Here is an 18344-nt window from a genome sequence, read left to right as displayed (position 1 = left end):
CTTAAGATTCATCTACATTGTGCATGTGTCAGAATTTCCTTCCTTTTTAAGACTGAGTATACACCATTGTGTTTATACACCACATTTTCTTTATCCATTCATCCACTGATGGGACACTTGTGAATAATGCTGCTATGAACGTAGACTTACAAGTATCTCTTTAGGAACCCTGATTTCAATTCTTTTGAGTATATACTCAGAAGTGGAATTGCTGAATCATATGGTAATTGTTTCTAATTTTTTGAGGAATTGACCTACTGCTTTCCATAATGGCTATACCATTTTACATTCCTACCAACAGTGCAAAATGTTTCTTCATATCCTCAGCAATAATTATTTTCTGATTTTTGTCTTTTGCTTGCTTTTTTTTTTATAATAGCCATCCTAATAGGAGATGCTATCTTACTGTGATTTGATTTGCATTTCCCTAATGATTAGTTATGTTGAACATCTTGTCACGTGCTTCTTGGCCATTTGTATATTTACTATGGACAATCTATTCAAGTCCTTTCACTGTTTTTTTTATTAGATTTTTTTGTTGTTGATTTGTAGGAGTTCTTTATATATTCTGGATGTTAACCGCTACTAATGATTTGTAAATGTTTTCTCCCATTTCATGGGTTGCTTTTCACTGTTAATTATATCCTTTGTACAGAAATTTTATTTTTATCTTTTAGATCTTTGAATAATATTCTTTATTAAAGTATACTCATTTTTTTAAACTTTTATTTAAATTCAATTAACATATAATGTATTATTGGTTTCAGAGGTACAGGCCTGTAATTCAGAAGTCTTATATAATACCTAGTGCTCATTACATCACATGCCCTCCTTAATGCCCATCATCCATTTATCCCAACCCTCCACCCCCCTCCCCTCCAGCAACCCTCAGGTTGTTTCCTATGATTAAGAGTCTCTTATGGTTTGTCTCCCTCTCTGATTTCATCTTGTTTTATTTTTTCCTCTATTCCCCTATGATCCTGTTTTGTTTCTTAAATTCCACATATCAGTGAGATCATATAATTTTCTCTCTGATCGACTTATTTCGCTTTAACATAATACCCTCTAGCTCCATCCACGTCATTGCAAATGGCAAGATTTCACTTTTTTGATGGCTGCGTAATATTCCTGTGTGTCTGTGTGTGTGTGTGTGTACACACACCACATCTTCTTTATCCATTCATCTGTCAATGGACATCTGGGCTCTTTCCATAGTTTGGCTATTGTGAACATTACTGCTATAAACATTGGGGTGCAGGTGCCCCTTCAGATCACTACATTTGTATCTTTGGGGTAAATACCCAGTAGTGCAATTGCTGGGTCATACGGTAGCTCTATTTTCAACTTTTTGAGGAACCTCCACATTGTTTTCCAGAGTGGCTGCACAAGCTTGCATTCCCACCAACGGTGGGAGGAAGGTTCTCCCTTCTCTGCATCCTCACCATCATTTGTCATTTCCTGACTTGTTAATTTTTGCCATTCTGACTGGTGTGAGGTGGTATTGCATTGTGGTTTTGATTTGTATTTCCCTGATGCAGAGTGACATGGAGCATTTTTTCATATGTCTGTTAGCCATTTGGATGTCTTCTTTGGAGAAACATGTGTTCATGTCTTCTGCCCATTTCGTGATTGGATTCTTTGGGTGTTGAGTTTGATAAGTTCTTTATAGACTTTGGATACTAGCCCTTTATCTGATGAGCATTTGCAAATATCTTCTCCCATTCTGTCGGCTGTTTGTCAACTGTTTCCTTTGCTGTGCAAAAGCTTATCTTGATGAAGTCCCAATAGTTCATTTTTGCCCTTGCTTCCCTTGCCTTTGGAGACGTGTCTAGCAAGAAGTTCGAGGTCGAAGAGGTTGCTGCCTGTGTTCTCCTCAAGGATTTTGATGGATTCCTGTCTCACATTTAGGTCTTTCATCCATTTTGAGTCTATTTTTGTGTGTGGTGTAAGGAAATGGTCCAGTTTCATTCTTCTGCATGTGGCTGTCCAATTTTCCCAACACCATTTGTTGAAGAGACTTTTTTCCATGAGATATTCTTTCCTGCCTTGTCAAAGATTAGTTGACCATAGAGTTGAGGGTCCATTTCTGGGCTATTCTGTTCTATTGATCTATGTGCCAGTACCATACTGTCTTGATGATTACAGCTTTGTAATAGAGCTTGAAGTCCAGGACTGTGATGCCACCAACTTTGGTTTTCTATTTCAACACTCCTTTGGCTATTTGGGGTCTTTTCTGGTTCCATACAAATTTTAGGATTACTTGTTCCAGCTCTGTGAAAAAAGTTGATGGTATTTTGATGGGATTGCATTGAATGTGTAGATTGCTCTAGGTAGCATAGACATTTTAACAATGTTTGCTCTTTAGGGGCACCTGGGTGGCTCAGTCGTTAAGCGTCTGCCTCCGGCTCAGGTCATGATCCCAGGGTCCTGGGATCGAGCCCCACATCGGGGTTCCTGCTCAGCAGAAAGCCTGCTTCTCCCTCTCCCACTCCCCCTGCTTGTGTTCCCTCTCTCGCTGTGTCTCTCTCTGTCAAATAAGTACATAAAATCTTAAAAAACAAAACAAAAAAAACCCACGTTTGCTCTTCCAATCCATGAGCATGGAACATTTTTCCATTTCTTTGTGTCTTCCTCAGTTTCTTTCATGAGTGTTCTGTAGTTTTCTGAGTACAGATCCTTTGTCTCTTTGGTTAGGTTTATTCCAGTTATCTTATGGTTTTGGGTGCAATTGTAAATGGGATCAACTCCTTAATTTCTCTTTCTTCTGTTTCCTTGTTAGTGTATAGGTATGCAACTGATTTCTGTGCATTGATTTTATATCCTGCCACTTTGCTGAATTCCTGTATGAGTTCTAGCAATTTTGGGGTGGAGTATTTTGGGTTTTCCACATACAGTATCATTTCTTCTGCAAGTAGTGAGTTTGACTTCTTTGACGACTGGAGTATCTTTTATTTCTTTTTGTTGTCTGATTGCTGGACTGCTAGTACTATGTTGAATAGCAGTGGTGATAGTGGACATCCCTGCTGTGTTCCTGACCCTAGGGGGGAAGCTCTGTTCTTCCCCATTGAGAATATTTGCTGTGAGCTTTTCATATACGGCTTTAATGATATTGAGGTATGTACCCTCTATCCCTACACTGTGAAGAGTAAGAAAGGATGCTGTACTTTGTCAAATGCTTTTTCTGCATCTATTGAGAGGATCATATGGTTCTTGTCCTTTCTTTTCTTTATGTAGTGTGTCACATTGATTTGCGGATGTTGAACCACCCTTGCAGCCCACGAGTAAATTCCACTTGGTCATGGTGAATAATCCTTTTAATGTACTGTTGGATCCTATTGGCTAGTATTTTGGTGAGAATTTTTGCATGCATGTTCATCAGGGATATTGGTCTGTAATTCTCCTTTTTGGTGGGGTCTTTGTCTGGTTTTGGGATCAAGGTAATGCTGACCTCATAAAATGAGTTTGGAAGTTTTCTTTCCATTTTTTGAAACAGCTTCAGAAAAATAGGTATTATTTCTTCTTTAAATGTTTGGTAGAATTCCCCTGGGAAGCCATCTGGTCCTGGGCTCTTGTTTGTTGGGAGATTTTTGATTACTGCTTCAATTTCCTTGCTCATTATGGGTGCACAGAAATTTTAAATTTTGATGCAGTCCAGTTTATCAATCTTTTTCTTCTGTTGGCTGTGCTTTTGGTGTCGTATCCATTGCTGCATACAACAGCAAGCTTTTCACCTGTTCTTTCCTAAGAGTTTTATAGTTTTAGCTCTTGTATTTAGATCTTTGATCCATTTTAGTTTTATATAGTGTAAGGTAAAGGTCCAACTTCATTCTTTTGCATGTGAATATCGGTTTTTCTAATACCATCTGTTGAAGAAACTGTCCTTTTCCCATTGAATGGTCTTGGCACCTTTGTCAAAAATCATTTGACCATACAGGCCCTTAGGGCTGGGCCAAAAGCACAAGAGCATACTGCTGGGCTCTGTATTCTTTATGCTATTGGCCTATTTGTCTGTCTTTATGCCACTACCACATTGTTTTGATTACTGTCGTTTTATAGTAAGTTTTGAAATCAGTCAACTGTGAGACCTCCAATTTTGTTCTTCTTTTTCAAGGCTGTTTTGGCTATTGAGGGTCCCTTAAGATTCCACGTGAATTTAAGGATGGATTTTTTTTTTTCTGCACACACACAAATCATTAAGATTTTGATCAGGATTGCATTAAATCTGTAGATACTTTGGGTAACATTGACATCTCAACATGGATGTGTTTGGAACATCCATGTTCCAATCCATGAACATGGATGTCATTCCATTTACCTGTGTCATCTTTCTTTCAGCAGTGTTTTGTACTTTTTCATGTACAGGTCTTTCACATGCTTGGTTAAACATTTATTCTTAAGTATTTTATTTTTGATGCCACTGTAAATGGAATTGTTTTCTTAATTTCCCTTTTAGATTATTGTTAGTGTATAGAGACACAACTGATTTTTGTTTTGTATCTGCAACTTTGCTGAATTCACTTTTATTATTTCTAACAGTTTTTATGTGTGTGTGGAATCTTTATGGTTTTCTACATATAAGATCATGTTGCCTACAAACAGGTAATTTTACTTCCTTTCCAACCTGAATGCCTTCTATTTCTTTTTCTTGCCTAATCACTCTGGCTAGGATTTCCAGTACTGTGTTAAATAGAAGTGGTAATGGTACAATGGAACAATCCTTGTCTTGTTCTTATCCTAGAGGAAAAGCTTTCAGTCTTTTATCATTACAATTTTAGTTGTGGGCTTTTCATATATGGTCCTTACTACACTGAGTATACAAAGTATTATACACATGCTCTTGGAAGGTAGATTTTCCTAAATCTCCAGTAGTACCCTTGATCTATTCAAACTGTTTTTCTGGTTCCTCCATAGATTAAATAGTTTTTTTTTAGCCTCTTCATTTCATTACCTACATTTTGTTTCATTTTCAGGTGTCCCACTCATAAAATTTGGCTGTGATGATCTTTTTTATTTAATTCTAATTCCAGTGTAATTAACATGGTGTATTTGTTTTAGGTGTACAATATAGTGATTCAACAATTCCATATATTACTCAGTGCTCATCAAGTGTACTTAGTCCACTTCACCTATTTCACCCAATCTCCACCCCTCTTCCCTGTAACCATCTGTTTGTTCTCTATAGTTAAGTCTGTTTTTTTGGTTTGTCTTTTTTCTTCTTCTTTCGTTTTGTTTCTTAAATTCCACCTATGAGTAAAATCATGGTATTTGTCTTTCTCTGACTGACTTGAGTTAGCACTATTTATAATAGCCAAATTATGGAAGCAACCTAAGTGTTCATTGATAGATGAAAAAAGATAAAGATGTGGCATATATACACAATGGAATATTATTCAGTCATAAAAAGAATGAAATCTTGCCATTTGCAACAACATGGATGGATCTGATGATCATCATCTTAATAATCTCTAATACTGAGTACTTACTGCATGTTAGGCACTGTCCTGAGCACCATACAATCCTGTGAAGTGGACATTATCATTGTCTTCTCATAGGTGGAGAAGCCAAGGCATAGGGGAGAGTTAACTTCACTGTCACACATCTAGAAAGTGGTGGAATCAGGATTTAAATGTTGCCAGCTTGGCTCCAGTCTTTACTATACCATACTGCCTCTTCCAAAAAAGCCCATCTAGGGAAACAATGCCAGTTTCCAGAATCTTCTTCAAAGAAGACATTGCTGTCAATCTCCTAAAGCAGGGGATACATTAGAAGCAGCATACCCACTTACTGCAACCCTAGCTACTCCTTAGAATAGGACGTGCAAGTGGCTGCTTCTCAGACTGAGAGCACGTCTTATGGCTATAAAAGGAACTAACCAGTAATAAGCGTTTCCTCTATGTGGTATCCTTTGTCCCATCGGGGAAACTGGATTCTTATAGAACCCCTCAAGGTGTAGCTCATGAATCATCTGCATCATCAAAGACTGCTCTGGTTTCTGGCCCTTCATCAGACCTAAAGTGAATCTCTGCTGATGGGCTCCAGGAATCAGCATTTTAAACAGACTCGTTCAGTGATTCTTTTTACTTGTTTGAGAACCACTGCTCTGAACAATCGGTTGACCCTCCCACCCTGCATGGTCACTACGTGAACAGGCATGCCTGTGGAAAGAATGTGAGCTGTCTGGGGGGTTTGGGTCAAGCCTGAGTGAAGGCTGTACAGCTGTGGTTATGTTGCCTTCCAGGTGCTGCCAGGTTTCTCATTAAGGAGCTGTCCTATCACAATCTGGAACTGGAGAGGAACCGCCTGGAAGAACTGGGAGTTAAACGCCAGTGTGTCTGGCCTTTCATTGTTGTGATGGATGACTCGTGTGTTCTGTGGAACATTCACAGTGTTCAGGATCAGAGCAGGTAGTAGTACTTGCCAAGCAGTTCTAGGGGAGTATGACCTAATGCTATGAAGATCCTTTCCTTGGCTATAGTTATGCACGGAAGTAAATGAGAGAGGTACAGCTTTCCAGAGCAAAACAAAGATCCAGGAGACTACCTTCACTAGCACTCTCTTTTAAATTTAGATATTCGGTGTGCCATTACATTCCTGGACTATTTCTGCATCATGGCTTTGGTTTGCTATAAAGTCTGTGGAAAGGTGCTATGATTTAGACAATCCACTGGCTCCTGAATCAGACCTGCTTTTTAACCCCAGCTCTGCTTCGTAACTACCTGGATGAAAAGGGAAGTCATTTCATCTCTTTATCTCAAGTCCATCCCTTGTAAAATTAGGGTTGAGCCAAAATCAGTGGTTCTCCTTCCTAGGACAGTGGTGAAGGGGGTCCATGAGGACCAGGGAATACTAAACCTGGAGAAATCCTATGCAATAAATGGTCCCAAAATATCAGTAGCACCCCACTGAAACACTTCCCGGTGACCTCTAAGCCCTACCAGCTCACACATTGTGTCTGTTTCCACTTGTGGATATGAAGCCAGTTACGTTTTCAAATAGTTCTTTGGGAGGTATACCTATGTGCTTCTAACCTCTGGCTCCCTCTCGTTGGTAACTCCCTGTTCATTATTCATTTTGAGATGGGCTGGATTTCTTTCTCTGCCTTAATGTGGTAAGCCCCACCCCCAAAAGGCAGCTTCCTTAAGGTAGCAGTGAAAGGCAGCATGAAAACTAGGCTTGACATTCTTTTCTATTCCAGGCTAATATAAAGTAAACCAGCTAATTATATCCTTTACAGATATTAATACTGTATAGTAGTAGTAGCCCTTCATAAATGACCCTCTCCTCAGTAATATTTATTGATCTCTTATTTAAACCAACTTTACATTTCATAGCCAGCCCATGGAAGCAGGAGTTTCCAGTAAGAATGTGTCCTTGAAGAGTGTCTTGCAGCATATTGAAGCAACACCAAAAATCATCCACTACGCAATCCTGGGCATACAGAAATGGAGCAGCAAGCTGACTTCTCAGAGCCTGAAAGCCCCATTTTCTAGATGCCATGTGCATGACTTCATTCTCCTTAACATAGACTTGACTCAGAATGTGCAGTATGACTTCAACAGGTAAGTCAGGCCTCCTGGAGGCAAGTAATCCTGGCATCTACTGATTGCTTCTGTCCAACTCTGACCCCTACAATGTGTCTGTTCCTTTGAGTTGGTCTTTGAAAAACTGATAATCTCTTTTTTATGGACAAGGAGGGAAAGGGGGTATCACAAGCCCCAAAGTGTTCCTTCATAGAATCCCTCAAACTGACCCAGACCCTTAAAACATAGGAATTACAACATGAAATGCTTAGAAAACCCATTTTCGTTATCCCATTAATTCAACAAGAACTAAGGGACAAAAACTATTATGTCAACACAAATCAGTGTGTGGACCCATAACCCATTGAAGCTGAACTCTTTCATCCTCAGAAGTTAATCCCTTTCCCTAAATGTTAGTAAAATCCAGAGATCTGGGTTCTTCAGGGAAGAGCCAGCAGGTGAGAATAAGCAGGCTAGCCCTGACCTTGCCTCCTGAATAAATAACATCCCCATCCTGGAAAATCCGAAATGGCCAAGTGAGGAATGTCAGGGACCATAAAGTCCCTCTTATGTCAGTCCCCATCCCTGTAGCTATAAGAATATGCTGGAGCTGTTTCATGTCTGTGTTTTAAATTTGGCAGATGTTTCATCCTGTTTGCAGCCAGGATTTTAAAACTGGGAGCACCTCTGCATTCGTGTCCCACAAGAGTATATATCATGTGCAGTCCTATTTCAGTTCAGGAATGCCCAAGGCCCCTTGGGGTATCTGGGGCCAAAGCCATCTCACTTTCTCCTCCTCTTAATGACTGCAGTGTACAATTCAGGGGGTTCACAGGCCAATGGTAAGAGGGCCAACTCCAGGAGAAGGCAAGGCTGATACTGAGTCTGTCTTCTACAGCTGTGATGCATTTGTGTGTGATGAACATGGACAGGTAGTCAGAGACCTATCCTTGTGATTATGATTTAGGTATTTCTGTGAAGATGTTGACTTTAATCTGAGAACAAACAGTAGTGGCCTGCTCATCTGCCGCTTTAACAACTTCAGTCTCATGAAGAAACACGTTCAGGTTGGAGGGCAAAGGGACTTTATCATTAAACCAAAGATCATGGTAAGTTTGCAAGCTTGATTCTACTGTTGAAAGTTAAGACAACAATTTCTTACTAATACTTGTTATTTGTTATTAGTCATTGGCATTAAGCCTTGGCACTTGACTGGAAAGTGAGAGAACAGAAGGCAGTCAGTTCTTAATGCCAAGTTTGCAGTCTCATTCCCCTTACTGAGGATTCATCCAGAGCCAAACAGAAGATGTGAAAAGTCAACAGATCTACCTTTCTTTAGACTTAAGGCTTAACAACTCCACCAAATCTTAAGTTTTAAACTTAACATTCTATCTTCATAAACTGGCAAAATTAACATTTTTACATTCTTTAATACATAAAAGAAATGTAAATTAAGATGCTTGTCTGTTCCTTTGCCAGATTTTTTTTTTTAAAGAGAGAGTGAAATCTATGGACCTACCCATTTCTTTTAAGAGATTTACTGGTATCTAATCATTTATAACATATAAATTCCCCAATGGAGCTTAGAAACCTCTTTGCTTTTATTTTTTGGATCTGGTGGGATGGGATTTAACCTGTCCACATCCAGCAGCACTGTGAAAGGCTTCCTGTGGGCCCTCACAATGTTGCTAAATGCAGTTTAACTTTCTGAGAAGCCTATGTTTCTCCTGCCCTTGCCGTGTGTTAAGTTAGCTCCAACCTATTCCCGAGGGGAAAGAACTTCTTCAGAACCCAAGAATGACAGACTTACATATGAGCCTAGTATCTGTCACTCTGCTACTGCTCTTATTTGGGGACCGTTAGTATGCAATGCAGTTTTTCCTTGCCCGTTTCATCCAGTGACAGACCTATTTCCCATGATAATCTCGGCTCTGATTTCAGGTGTCAGAGAGCTTAGCACCCATCTTGCCCCTTCAGTATGTCTGTGCTCCCGACAGTGAACACACACTACTGGCAGCCCCCGCGCAGTTTCTCCTGGAGAAGTTCCTTCAGCACGCTTCCTACAAACTCTTCCCCAAAGCCATCCATAACTTCAGGAGTCCCGTGTTGGCCATTGACTGCTACCTTAACATTGGACCAGAGGTAAAGGGAAAAGGGCTAGTACTGTGCTTTTACCCACTTCCATCCATTTCTTTCCCATTTTAGCTCCCATTTGAAAGCTTAAATGGAGACAAAAAAGGAGCCTGTGACATACTGCAAAGGCTCACACAAGATGTGATGGCAACTGTCCCTCCCCATATCTACTTCAGCTCTCCACAGTGAGCCAGTGAATACGCAAAGCTTAGCTCAGAGGTCAGTTCCACTGAGAAGCCTACCCATGACCTTGGACAGAAGCAGTTGCCTGCTGTCCTACAATATATTGGACCATCTTATAATCACGTGATGATGTTTCTCCACAAGACACAGTTCTTCGGAGGCACACAGTGTCTTAGCCACTGTTTAGGCAGAAGAGGAGCTCAGTGATTGCTGAACAATTTAGGGGATCACAGGAGACCTTTAGAGCTGTCACGTTACCACTTTCTATTCCTGGATTTCTTTCTTTTCCATTGTTTCCTTATTTTTCATTCTTTCTCTTGTCTGTCTCAAATTCTCCATCAGTTTTAGCTTTTTAAAAAAATTGTCACTTGCACCTTTAGACCACTGATGGCCTTCAGACCTTTAAGGGCTTCCGCCACTAAGCTTTCCCCTATGATTATTAGTATTGTTTTAAAAATATTTTATTCTATTCATTAACATAATATCCTCTTTGTAAAGAGCTTTTTAAAAAATTAAAAGGTATATTGGGGCGCCTGGGTGGCTCAGTTGGTTAAGCGACTGCCTTCGGCTCAGGTCATGATCCTGGAGTCCCAGGATCGAGTCCCACATCCGGCTCCCTGCTCAGCAGGGAGTCTGCTTCTCCCTCTGACCCTCCTCCCTCTCATGCTGTCTCTCATTCTCTCTCTCACAAATAAATAAAAAATAATAAATAAATAAATCTTATAAAAAATTAAAAGGTATAAAGGAAAAAAAAATCACTTGCAATGGGAACAGTTAACATTTTGGTGTACTAGATTTCCTCTTTGGCTTTTTTTCTCTGTGTGTATTGACATACACAATCTCTTCAGACTGAAATACAACTGTTCAAGATTTTTTATTTATTCATTTGAGAGAGAGGGAACACAAGCAGGGGGAGAGCAGGGAGCCCGATGTGGGACTCGATCCCAGGACCCTGGGATCATGACCTGAGCCGAAGGCAGACGCTTAACGACTGAGCCACCCAGGCGCTCCCTGGGAACGGATTTTTAATTCAAATAGCATAAACACTTTACATTCTCATTCTTAAGAAATTTCAGTAATCTACACTATGGTTGGACCATGAACTGTAGAATTGTAGAGGTAGAAGGAACCTTAAAAACCATTAGGTATAATAGTGCTTTTTATGATATCTCCAAACTCCTCCACCCCGGGGTCCAGGGCTCTAGATGTTAGTAGGAGTAGCAGTAAGACTGTGTTGTCTAACAGCAGCTAACACTCACTGAATACCTACTAAGCAGTTTACAGTATTTATTCCACAAAACAGTCCTATGAAACAGGTACTACTGTTACTTCTCCAGACAAGGAAACTGAGGTATATGGTAAAATGAAGGAAGCTGCTCAAGGTCACCTACTAGCTACTAAGCAGAGGAACCAGTTATTTGGATCCAAGTGGTCAGGTCCATGCAGTAAGCCATTTCACTGTTCTCAAGGTCTCCCCAACTATCTTACTTCCCTGTAGTTTCTGTATAGTTATACTCTGTACATGCAAGCCATATAGAACTGAATCTTAAAAATCATGCACTGTGGGGCACCTGGGTGGCTGGGTTGGTTAGGCATCTGCCTTGGGCTCAGGTCATGGGTCCCAGGGTCCTGGGTTCAAGCCCCACATTGGGCTCCCTGCTCAGCAGGGAGTCTGCTTCTCCCTCTCCCTCTGCCTGCTGCTCTCCCTGCTTGTGTTCTCTCTCTCAAATAAATAAATAAATAAATAATTAAAAAAAAAAATCATGCACTGCTGGGGGGCGCCTTAGTGGTTCAGTCAGTTAGGCGTCAGACTCTCGAGCTCAGGTCTTGATCTCAGGGTCATGAGTTCAAGCCCCACACTGGCCTCCACACCCAGTAAAATCATGTACTGCTTGAAGCTTCTGTCTGATTGAAAATGTAAGTGTATCTAAATGAAAAGCTGATTACTTTATTAATGAGAATAAAAAATTTCTACTCAGAACATTTAAACTTTTCTAAGTATGCCTTTTTGTGGAAGGCAGTTTTTCATTTTATAAAGACGTTTAGGTGGAGAGGCCTGTTTTGTTTCTTACTACTAATTCTCTCGACAGTCCTTCATTAACAGAAACATGAAGATTTAAATAGGTTAAAACTTGGCACACTAAATAAAATAGGTGCAGAGTTTAAATAACCAGCCTATTTAAGTTTCAGTAAAAAAAGTTTACCTCCTTTACCTTACCCTGAAACAGCTAAAGAGGAAGGTACTGGCTCACTCAGCTAAAGTACCGATGGTTTTACTTGCTTTTTGAAATGCCCATGCTATGTCTGCTTGATGATTCCAGGTGGCCATATGCTACGTCAGCTCCAGACCCCACTCCAGCAATGTCAGCTGTGAAGGGGTGTTTTTCAGTGGACTTCTCTTGTACCTCTGTGACTCTTTTGTAGGTGCTGATCTTCTGAAGAAATTTAAGTTTCTAAAAGGTAAGTCAAACTTAAGTGTCTTTTGCTTGTGAATGCCATTGTTCCCCCGGACAAAACAGGGAGGTGAAACATATAAAAAAGCACTTTAACAATCGTTTTTGCCAGTAAGTTGAACACTTGGCTTTTAAACCAGGGCCACGATTTTCTTAACTGGGGCAGGGGTAGAATCAGGTTGTTGTTCTACCAGGACAAACTGCACATACACGGCCAGAAATGCGATCACATTAAGTTTGTTTTTGCCACTATTAATTTTAGAAAGGAATGATGCAATGTAAACAGAAATAATCTAATTTTAGTAAAAATCAGGTTAATGACTTGTGATTCTGGTATAGAAACTAAAGTTGCTTCAACAGGTATGCACTATACAAAAGAGATCTGCCTAAGAACAAACTGCAGATTAAGCATCACAAATAATCATGACAAGATGACCTCTGAGCTCAGTGAAGAAAGTTAAGATTCAGAATATTGTGCACAGGCCACTGTGGAAAACAATGTAGAGTTTCCTCAAAAACTAAAGAGTACTGGCTATTTACCCAAAGAAAACGAAAACATTAATTCAAAAAGATACATGCACCCCAAGGTTTGTTGCAGCATTATTTACAATAGGCAATATATGTAAGCAACCCAAGTGTCCCACCATAGATGAATGAATAAGGAAGATGTATTTATATACAATGGACTAATCGCTTCTCGGCCTTTTGGCTAAGATCAAGTGTATATACAATGGACTAACTCCACCATAAAAAAGAAGAGATCTTGCCATTTGCAGCAGCATGAATGGGCCTAGAGGGTATATAATGCTAAGTGATATAAGTCAGAGAAAGACAAATACTGTATGATTTTACTCATTTGTAGAATTTAAGAAGAGATGATATTGTGTATTTATATATGCATAAAATGCACCTGGAGCAGTGAGGCGGGGGTTGCCTCCCAGGGGACATTTGGCAATATCGGGAGATATCTTAGGTTGCCACACTGGAAGGTGCTGCTGGCATCTAGTGAGTAGAAGCCAAGGAGGCTACTAAACCATCCTGCAGGAACAGAACAGCCCCCCGTAACAGAACGATCCAGTGTTGCTAAGGTGGAGAAACCCTGCACTAGAAACACAGAACACTGGTTTTACCATTGGTTACCACAGGGGAAGGGGTGATTTTTCACTTTGCACTCTTAAACTTTTGAATTTGTAAGACTACTTACTCAAAAATTAAAATTATAACAAATAATTGTGATAGGTCACTTACCTTTATGTTGGTTCTCAGATGTGTCAGCTTAGAGGATATAATCAGAAAAAAATGGCGTGTTCTTTATAATTTCAATCCCTGAGCCTAAGACGCATTTCTGCCTTTCTTCTGAAGGTGCTACCCTGTGTGTCATCTGCCAAGACAGAAGCTCCTTACGCCAAACAATTGTCCGCTTAGAGCTAGAGGATGAGTGGCAGTTCCGCCTCCGGGACGAGTTTCAAACTGCAAACAGCAGCGATGACAAGCCCCTCTACTTTCTTACTGGCCGCCATGTATGAGCTTTTGAAGAGACCAAAAATAGCAAAGGGATGCCTAGGTGGGGTGGGGCAGAAACAATTATTTGGGATTTTTTTTTTCCTTTAAAGTACAATCACTGTGGAGCAAAGTGCAACATATTTGTTCTCCAAAGAAATCCACCCCTCCAACCCCAATCTGACCCAGATCTTTGGGGGATCAGTCTCTTTCAGTTCCACTGTCAGGACCTTAAGTTCAGGTTAACTCCACCCTAGGCAGTTATGCAATTACTTAAGACATGGTCTGCCATGGGAGCCTGAGGAGGATACACTTTGGAGAATGAACATGGAGTTTGCATTGTTTTTTCTACTACACTATGTTAGGGGGAAAACGGACTCTTGGCATTAGCTAGCCTGAATGTGTTACATGAGACTCACACCGTTGGTGTGGAATTAATTGAAGATTAACGTTTGAGGCCTGAACCCTCAGTTTCTCTTCAGATCTGTACTTTGGTACAGTATTACTCAGGGGTCTGAAATGATAGAATGTAGAAGATATTTGTATTTTAAAAAAAAAAAGAAGTAGCTTTGTCTTTCTCTGTGCAGTGTTAGTTTAAGATTTATAATCTTATATGTATTGAAACTTTTGGCAAAATTTCCACAGGAGTTAAAAGTTTACTATTTAAAACTGAACAAACAAATCAGTAAATGCAGAGCAGGCACTGTATGCATTTATGCAGCTTCTCCTTGCTGAAATTCCTTTTTTTTCATTCATTCTTTAAAAATGTTTCCAGTCTCTAAGCACACTATGTCCATGAGAATATGGAACAGAGTTTTTAATCTTTTACAAGGAGAACCTAATTCAGTAGTTGAGCCAATTAAAAAGCTTTCAGCGGCCACCCCATACCCACCCTGTTTGGATGGAATTAAGCCAGCAGAGCTACATGTCAGGCTATGGTTCTGTGTGGCGTGGAATTAGTTTCTTTCTTTTCAGGGCCTCAAGCAAAGCTTCCTTTAAAAGATACACTGAGTATCAGCTACCTTATACTGACAACACAAAAATCGCTGAAATGGGAAACAGAGCCAGAGAGAGACACAACCGTTTTAATCCTTGTGAGGAGTAAGAAAGTGATTCTCTTGTGAGGAGTAAGAAAGATTCCATTAAAGTCTCTGACTCACTAAAATCAGCAGGGGATGTTTGTTCAATATGAACAGTGTAAGTTTCTACAGACTTCTCACCAATATATTTTAATCAAAAACAGACTTTTAGAAAATGTTCTAGAACAAACTAAGTCTATTGGAAGTTTATGCTTAAATTACTCCAGGTCTCATCATTAAACAGTCTCTTTGACATTTTTCTTATTAGCCCATATGTACCCACTTAAAATGGCCATTGTTACTTGAACTGATGTCTTATCTGTGGCCTGAAACTGAGAGGGGGCTGACTAAGCCTGCATTTACTTAGAACAAATAATGTTAACCAACCAGCTTTATTAGCTTGTGATAACAAGGAGTTTACAGTAGTGAAAAGATGGAATGTACTAATCTAAAAATGGTTTGCAGATCTCTTGGTTTTAATATAGCTACTTATGATGCTTTAAATGTATTTTGAAATGAACAATTCCTTTAAACCCCATGTTTTTTAATTGTCCTTCAAAGAGGATCTGCCTTATGTATTCTTTAAAAATACTCCTTAATTTTAGTACAGCAGAATTTTTGGTAAAGAGGTACGTTTTGAAGCAAGTTGATTTAGATATGAATGTATTTCAGTTGTTCCTGTTTTGTTGAAAGGGCCTAATGCAGATGATATCAAGAAACCCACTGTTTGTGCAATATTCCAATAATATTTACTATATAGAGCAAATAAGATACTTGAAATAATTCCAAAACAGTTGTACCTGGGGCAGATGGCCTCTCAGGGTTTCTTCTGGCTTTATGGCTTCAAAATCTAAAGTGTGTTTTTTAAAGTAGTAACTTTAGATGCAGGTACTCCACAGCTGCACTCTGAAAAATCAAGTAACTGTGATCTCTTAAATACTATTTAACCCTGTGGAAGAGAAAGTGCCGGAAAAAAGCCAAAAAGACCATCACCCCAATGATGGAAAATTCCAAATGACCTGCCTATTCTTTTCAATGCTTGTATTACTAAGGTTTGGATCTTTTAAAATCACCTTATCAGTATAATTCTTTAGAGAATGTTAGGTCCTTCTCCTTTAAGGATAAAATTGCACAAGCACAGACACCATGATTTGTTAATACATACCTTGGTGTGTTCAGCTTCAAGCCTTGCCATCCTTTAGAACATTGTGGTATGAATGTGTTTGCTAGGCCTGCATAATAATTGATCTATAGACCTGTTGAACCTTGCCATGTAGGACAGTTCACACAGGTTAATACTGAATGTAAACTAAAATTAGATGAGAATTGTTGTATTCAATTATTTTGGCTGTAATTTATGCAATTGCTTTTTGTGATTTTTAGAAAAGGAGGCACCTGTGTTACTTTATTACTGTAAAATTTTCTTAACCAAAATTTGGTGAATTTCACTAGTTGGTCTACCTCACATTTTGTTTATGATTCTAAACTGTCTTTTAAGTTGTGTCTACAGTATGTTGTCCTTTCATTTAATTTGGTGAATGTATTAAAATTCTTTCCCACCTCCCCCAAAAAAGAAAAAGTTTGTTTTCTTTACACTAATTTTCTGGTATGTTCAAAAATGGAATGAGCTCCCTACCACTGGCAATGTCCAAAAAAGACACGAAGTCCACATATCACAGGTTGGATGACTCTAAAGAGTTGACTGTTCTCTGGCTTAACAGTCCAAGAAAGTGTTAATACTTGTTGAATGAAAATCTGTAGCTTATACAAAGAAAATACACACATATAAAGTATCTACGCACCATGCCCATTTGCAGAGTTCCACATTAAGTATGGATGACAGATCTAAAAATGATTTTTAGAGATATTAGAAATACTCAGAGTATATCCCCAATCTTTTATAGATGGCAACTACACTCATTTGGGGTCCTCAGAAACAGAACTTTGCTTCTGCGAGTTGCGAGAACTGTGTAGTATGACAGAAGGTGTTAATCTCTAATTTATTTCCCAACTACCTACTTTTAAGAATAACTTTGTTAGGGGTGCCTGGGTGGCTCAGTCGTTAAGCATCTGCCTTCGGCTCAGGTCATGGTCCCAGGGTCCTGGGATCGAGCCCCGCATCAGGCTCACGTAAAGAGTGCTTAGCCTATATAGTAGACTTTGATAAAGAACCATGAAAACACTCTTCTAGGCCAAGGATCCCTGGTCGTTTACCTCAGGAGGGGCAATAAACATTTGTTAAGTGTGGTGACAGATTCAGGAGCAAGTAGAAACTGCCAGTGTTCCACTACATATTCCAAAGCAGCTGCTCCATTGGAAGGACCAAAAAGCTGTGAAACTCAGACTGCTGTACCTTTGTATTCAACTACCTAACGCTAAAATAACATCTAGGCAACAAATATTCCTCAGGCCTCTCTTGAGTCATGGAAACTGACCCGTAAGCTTCCTCTAGGAGAACACTGCTCTAACACTGAAACCCTGGTTTTACTGAAAGAAACCATCACTAAAGGTGATTTCAGGAAGGGCCTCTGAGGCCAAGGTTTAAAGCCATTCACACAGTAAATTCCTTCTGCTCTTTACTGTCAAGCACTGAGCTGAGGAAAGCATCCACTGCAGTGACTATGACAGCAGGTGGAGTAAGTTCTAAGAGAAAGCAACACTAAGTTTTCTGACCACTTTTTTGTTCTGTAAGTAGTCCAGTGTGTTTTATTTTTACTAGAATGGTGTGGCAGGAGGAGGTTATTATAAGACAGTATCTTCCCTTTATGTGCCAAAAGGCCCAAGAGCCATGAGAACAGATAGAAGACAAACGTGTATCTGCAGTCACTCTCCAGAAACCAACTCAGCAATCTTAACTCCTGGTGAAATATGGCTAGGCAGGACTATATCTGGGCAGCTGTGCAATGTAAGCAAGAACAATTAAAATGTCACTGCATGTCTATTGTACTTATTGTCCTTACGACAATCATGCTTCACTCATAAAATTATGATTTTTTTATAATAAAATGAAAGCATGTCCATGTAGAAAAGGGCGTAACACATGAAACCTTATGATACCTATCTATACTTGTAGTTGCTATAACGTCTACATACTAGACATTTTTTTTTAAAGATTTATTTTTGAGAGAGAATGAGAGAGTGCGTGCGTGCAACACGAGAGGGAGAGAATCTCAAGCAGACTCCCTGCCAAGCGCAGAGCCCGAAACAGGGCTCAATATAACGACCCTGAGATCATGACCTGAGCCGAAATCAAGAGTCAGATGCTCGGAGCGCCTGGGTGGCTCAGTCGTTGAGCATCTGCCTTCGGCTCGGGTCATGATCCCAGAGTCCTGGGATCGAGCCCTGCATCGGGCTCCCTGCTCGGCGGGAAGCCTGCTTCTCCCTCTCCCACTCCCCCTGCTTGTGTTCCTGCTCTCGCTCTCTCTCTCTCTGTCAAATAAATAAATAAAATCTTTAAAAAAAAAAAAAAAGATGCT

General features: G+C 39.8%; 1 protein-coding gene across 8 annotated transcripts in view; it reads left to right on the top strand.

Annotated features, from left to right (window-relative positions):
* GREB1L (GREB1 like retinoic acid receptor coactivator) overlaps nt 1-16889 on the top strand; it is a 268425-nt gene extending 251536 nt beyond the window's left edge. For 7 of the 8 annotated variants that reach the window (XM_032421407.1, XM_032421404.1, XM_032421406.1 and 4 more), the window contains 6 exons: nt 6239-6404; nt 7332-7559; nt 8488-8629; nt 9462-9662; nt 12158-12296; nt 13652-16889. In XM_032421407.1, the coding sequence (XP_032277298.1) occupies nt 6239-6404; nt 7332-7559; nt 8488-8629; nt 9462-9662; nt 12158-12296; nt 13652-13815 (1040 nt within the window). In that variant the 3' untranslated portion in view covers nt 13816-16889. The remainder of the gene's footprint in view (nt 1-6238; nt 6405-7331; nt 7560-8487; nt 8630-9461; nt 9663-12157; nt 12297-13651) is intronic. The other variant, XM_032421409.1, reaches the window with a different exon arrangement.
* Nucleotides 16890-18344: the final 1455 nt, after the last annotated feature.

Source organism: Phoca vitulina, unplaced genomic scaffold (genome assembly GCF_004348235.1).
Source record: "Phoca vitulina isolate PV1807 unplaced genomic scaffold, GSC_HSeal_1.0 scaffold24, whole genome shotgun sequence".
NCBI lineage: Eukaryota > Metazoa > Chordata > Mammalia > Carnivora > Phocidae > Phoca > Phoca vitulina.
Note: the sequence above shows the minus strand (reverse complement) of the source record. Positions and strands in the feature narration are given on the sequence as shown.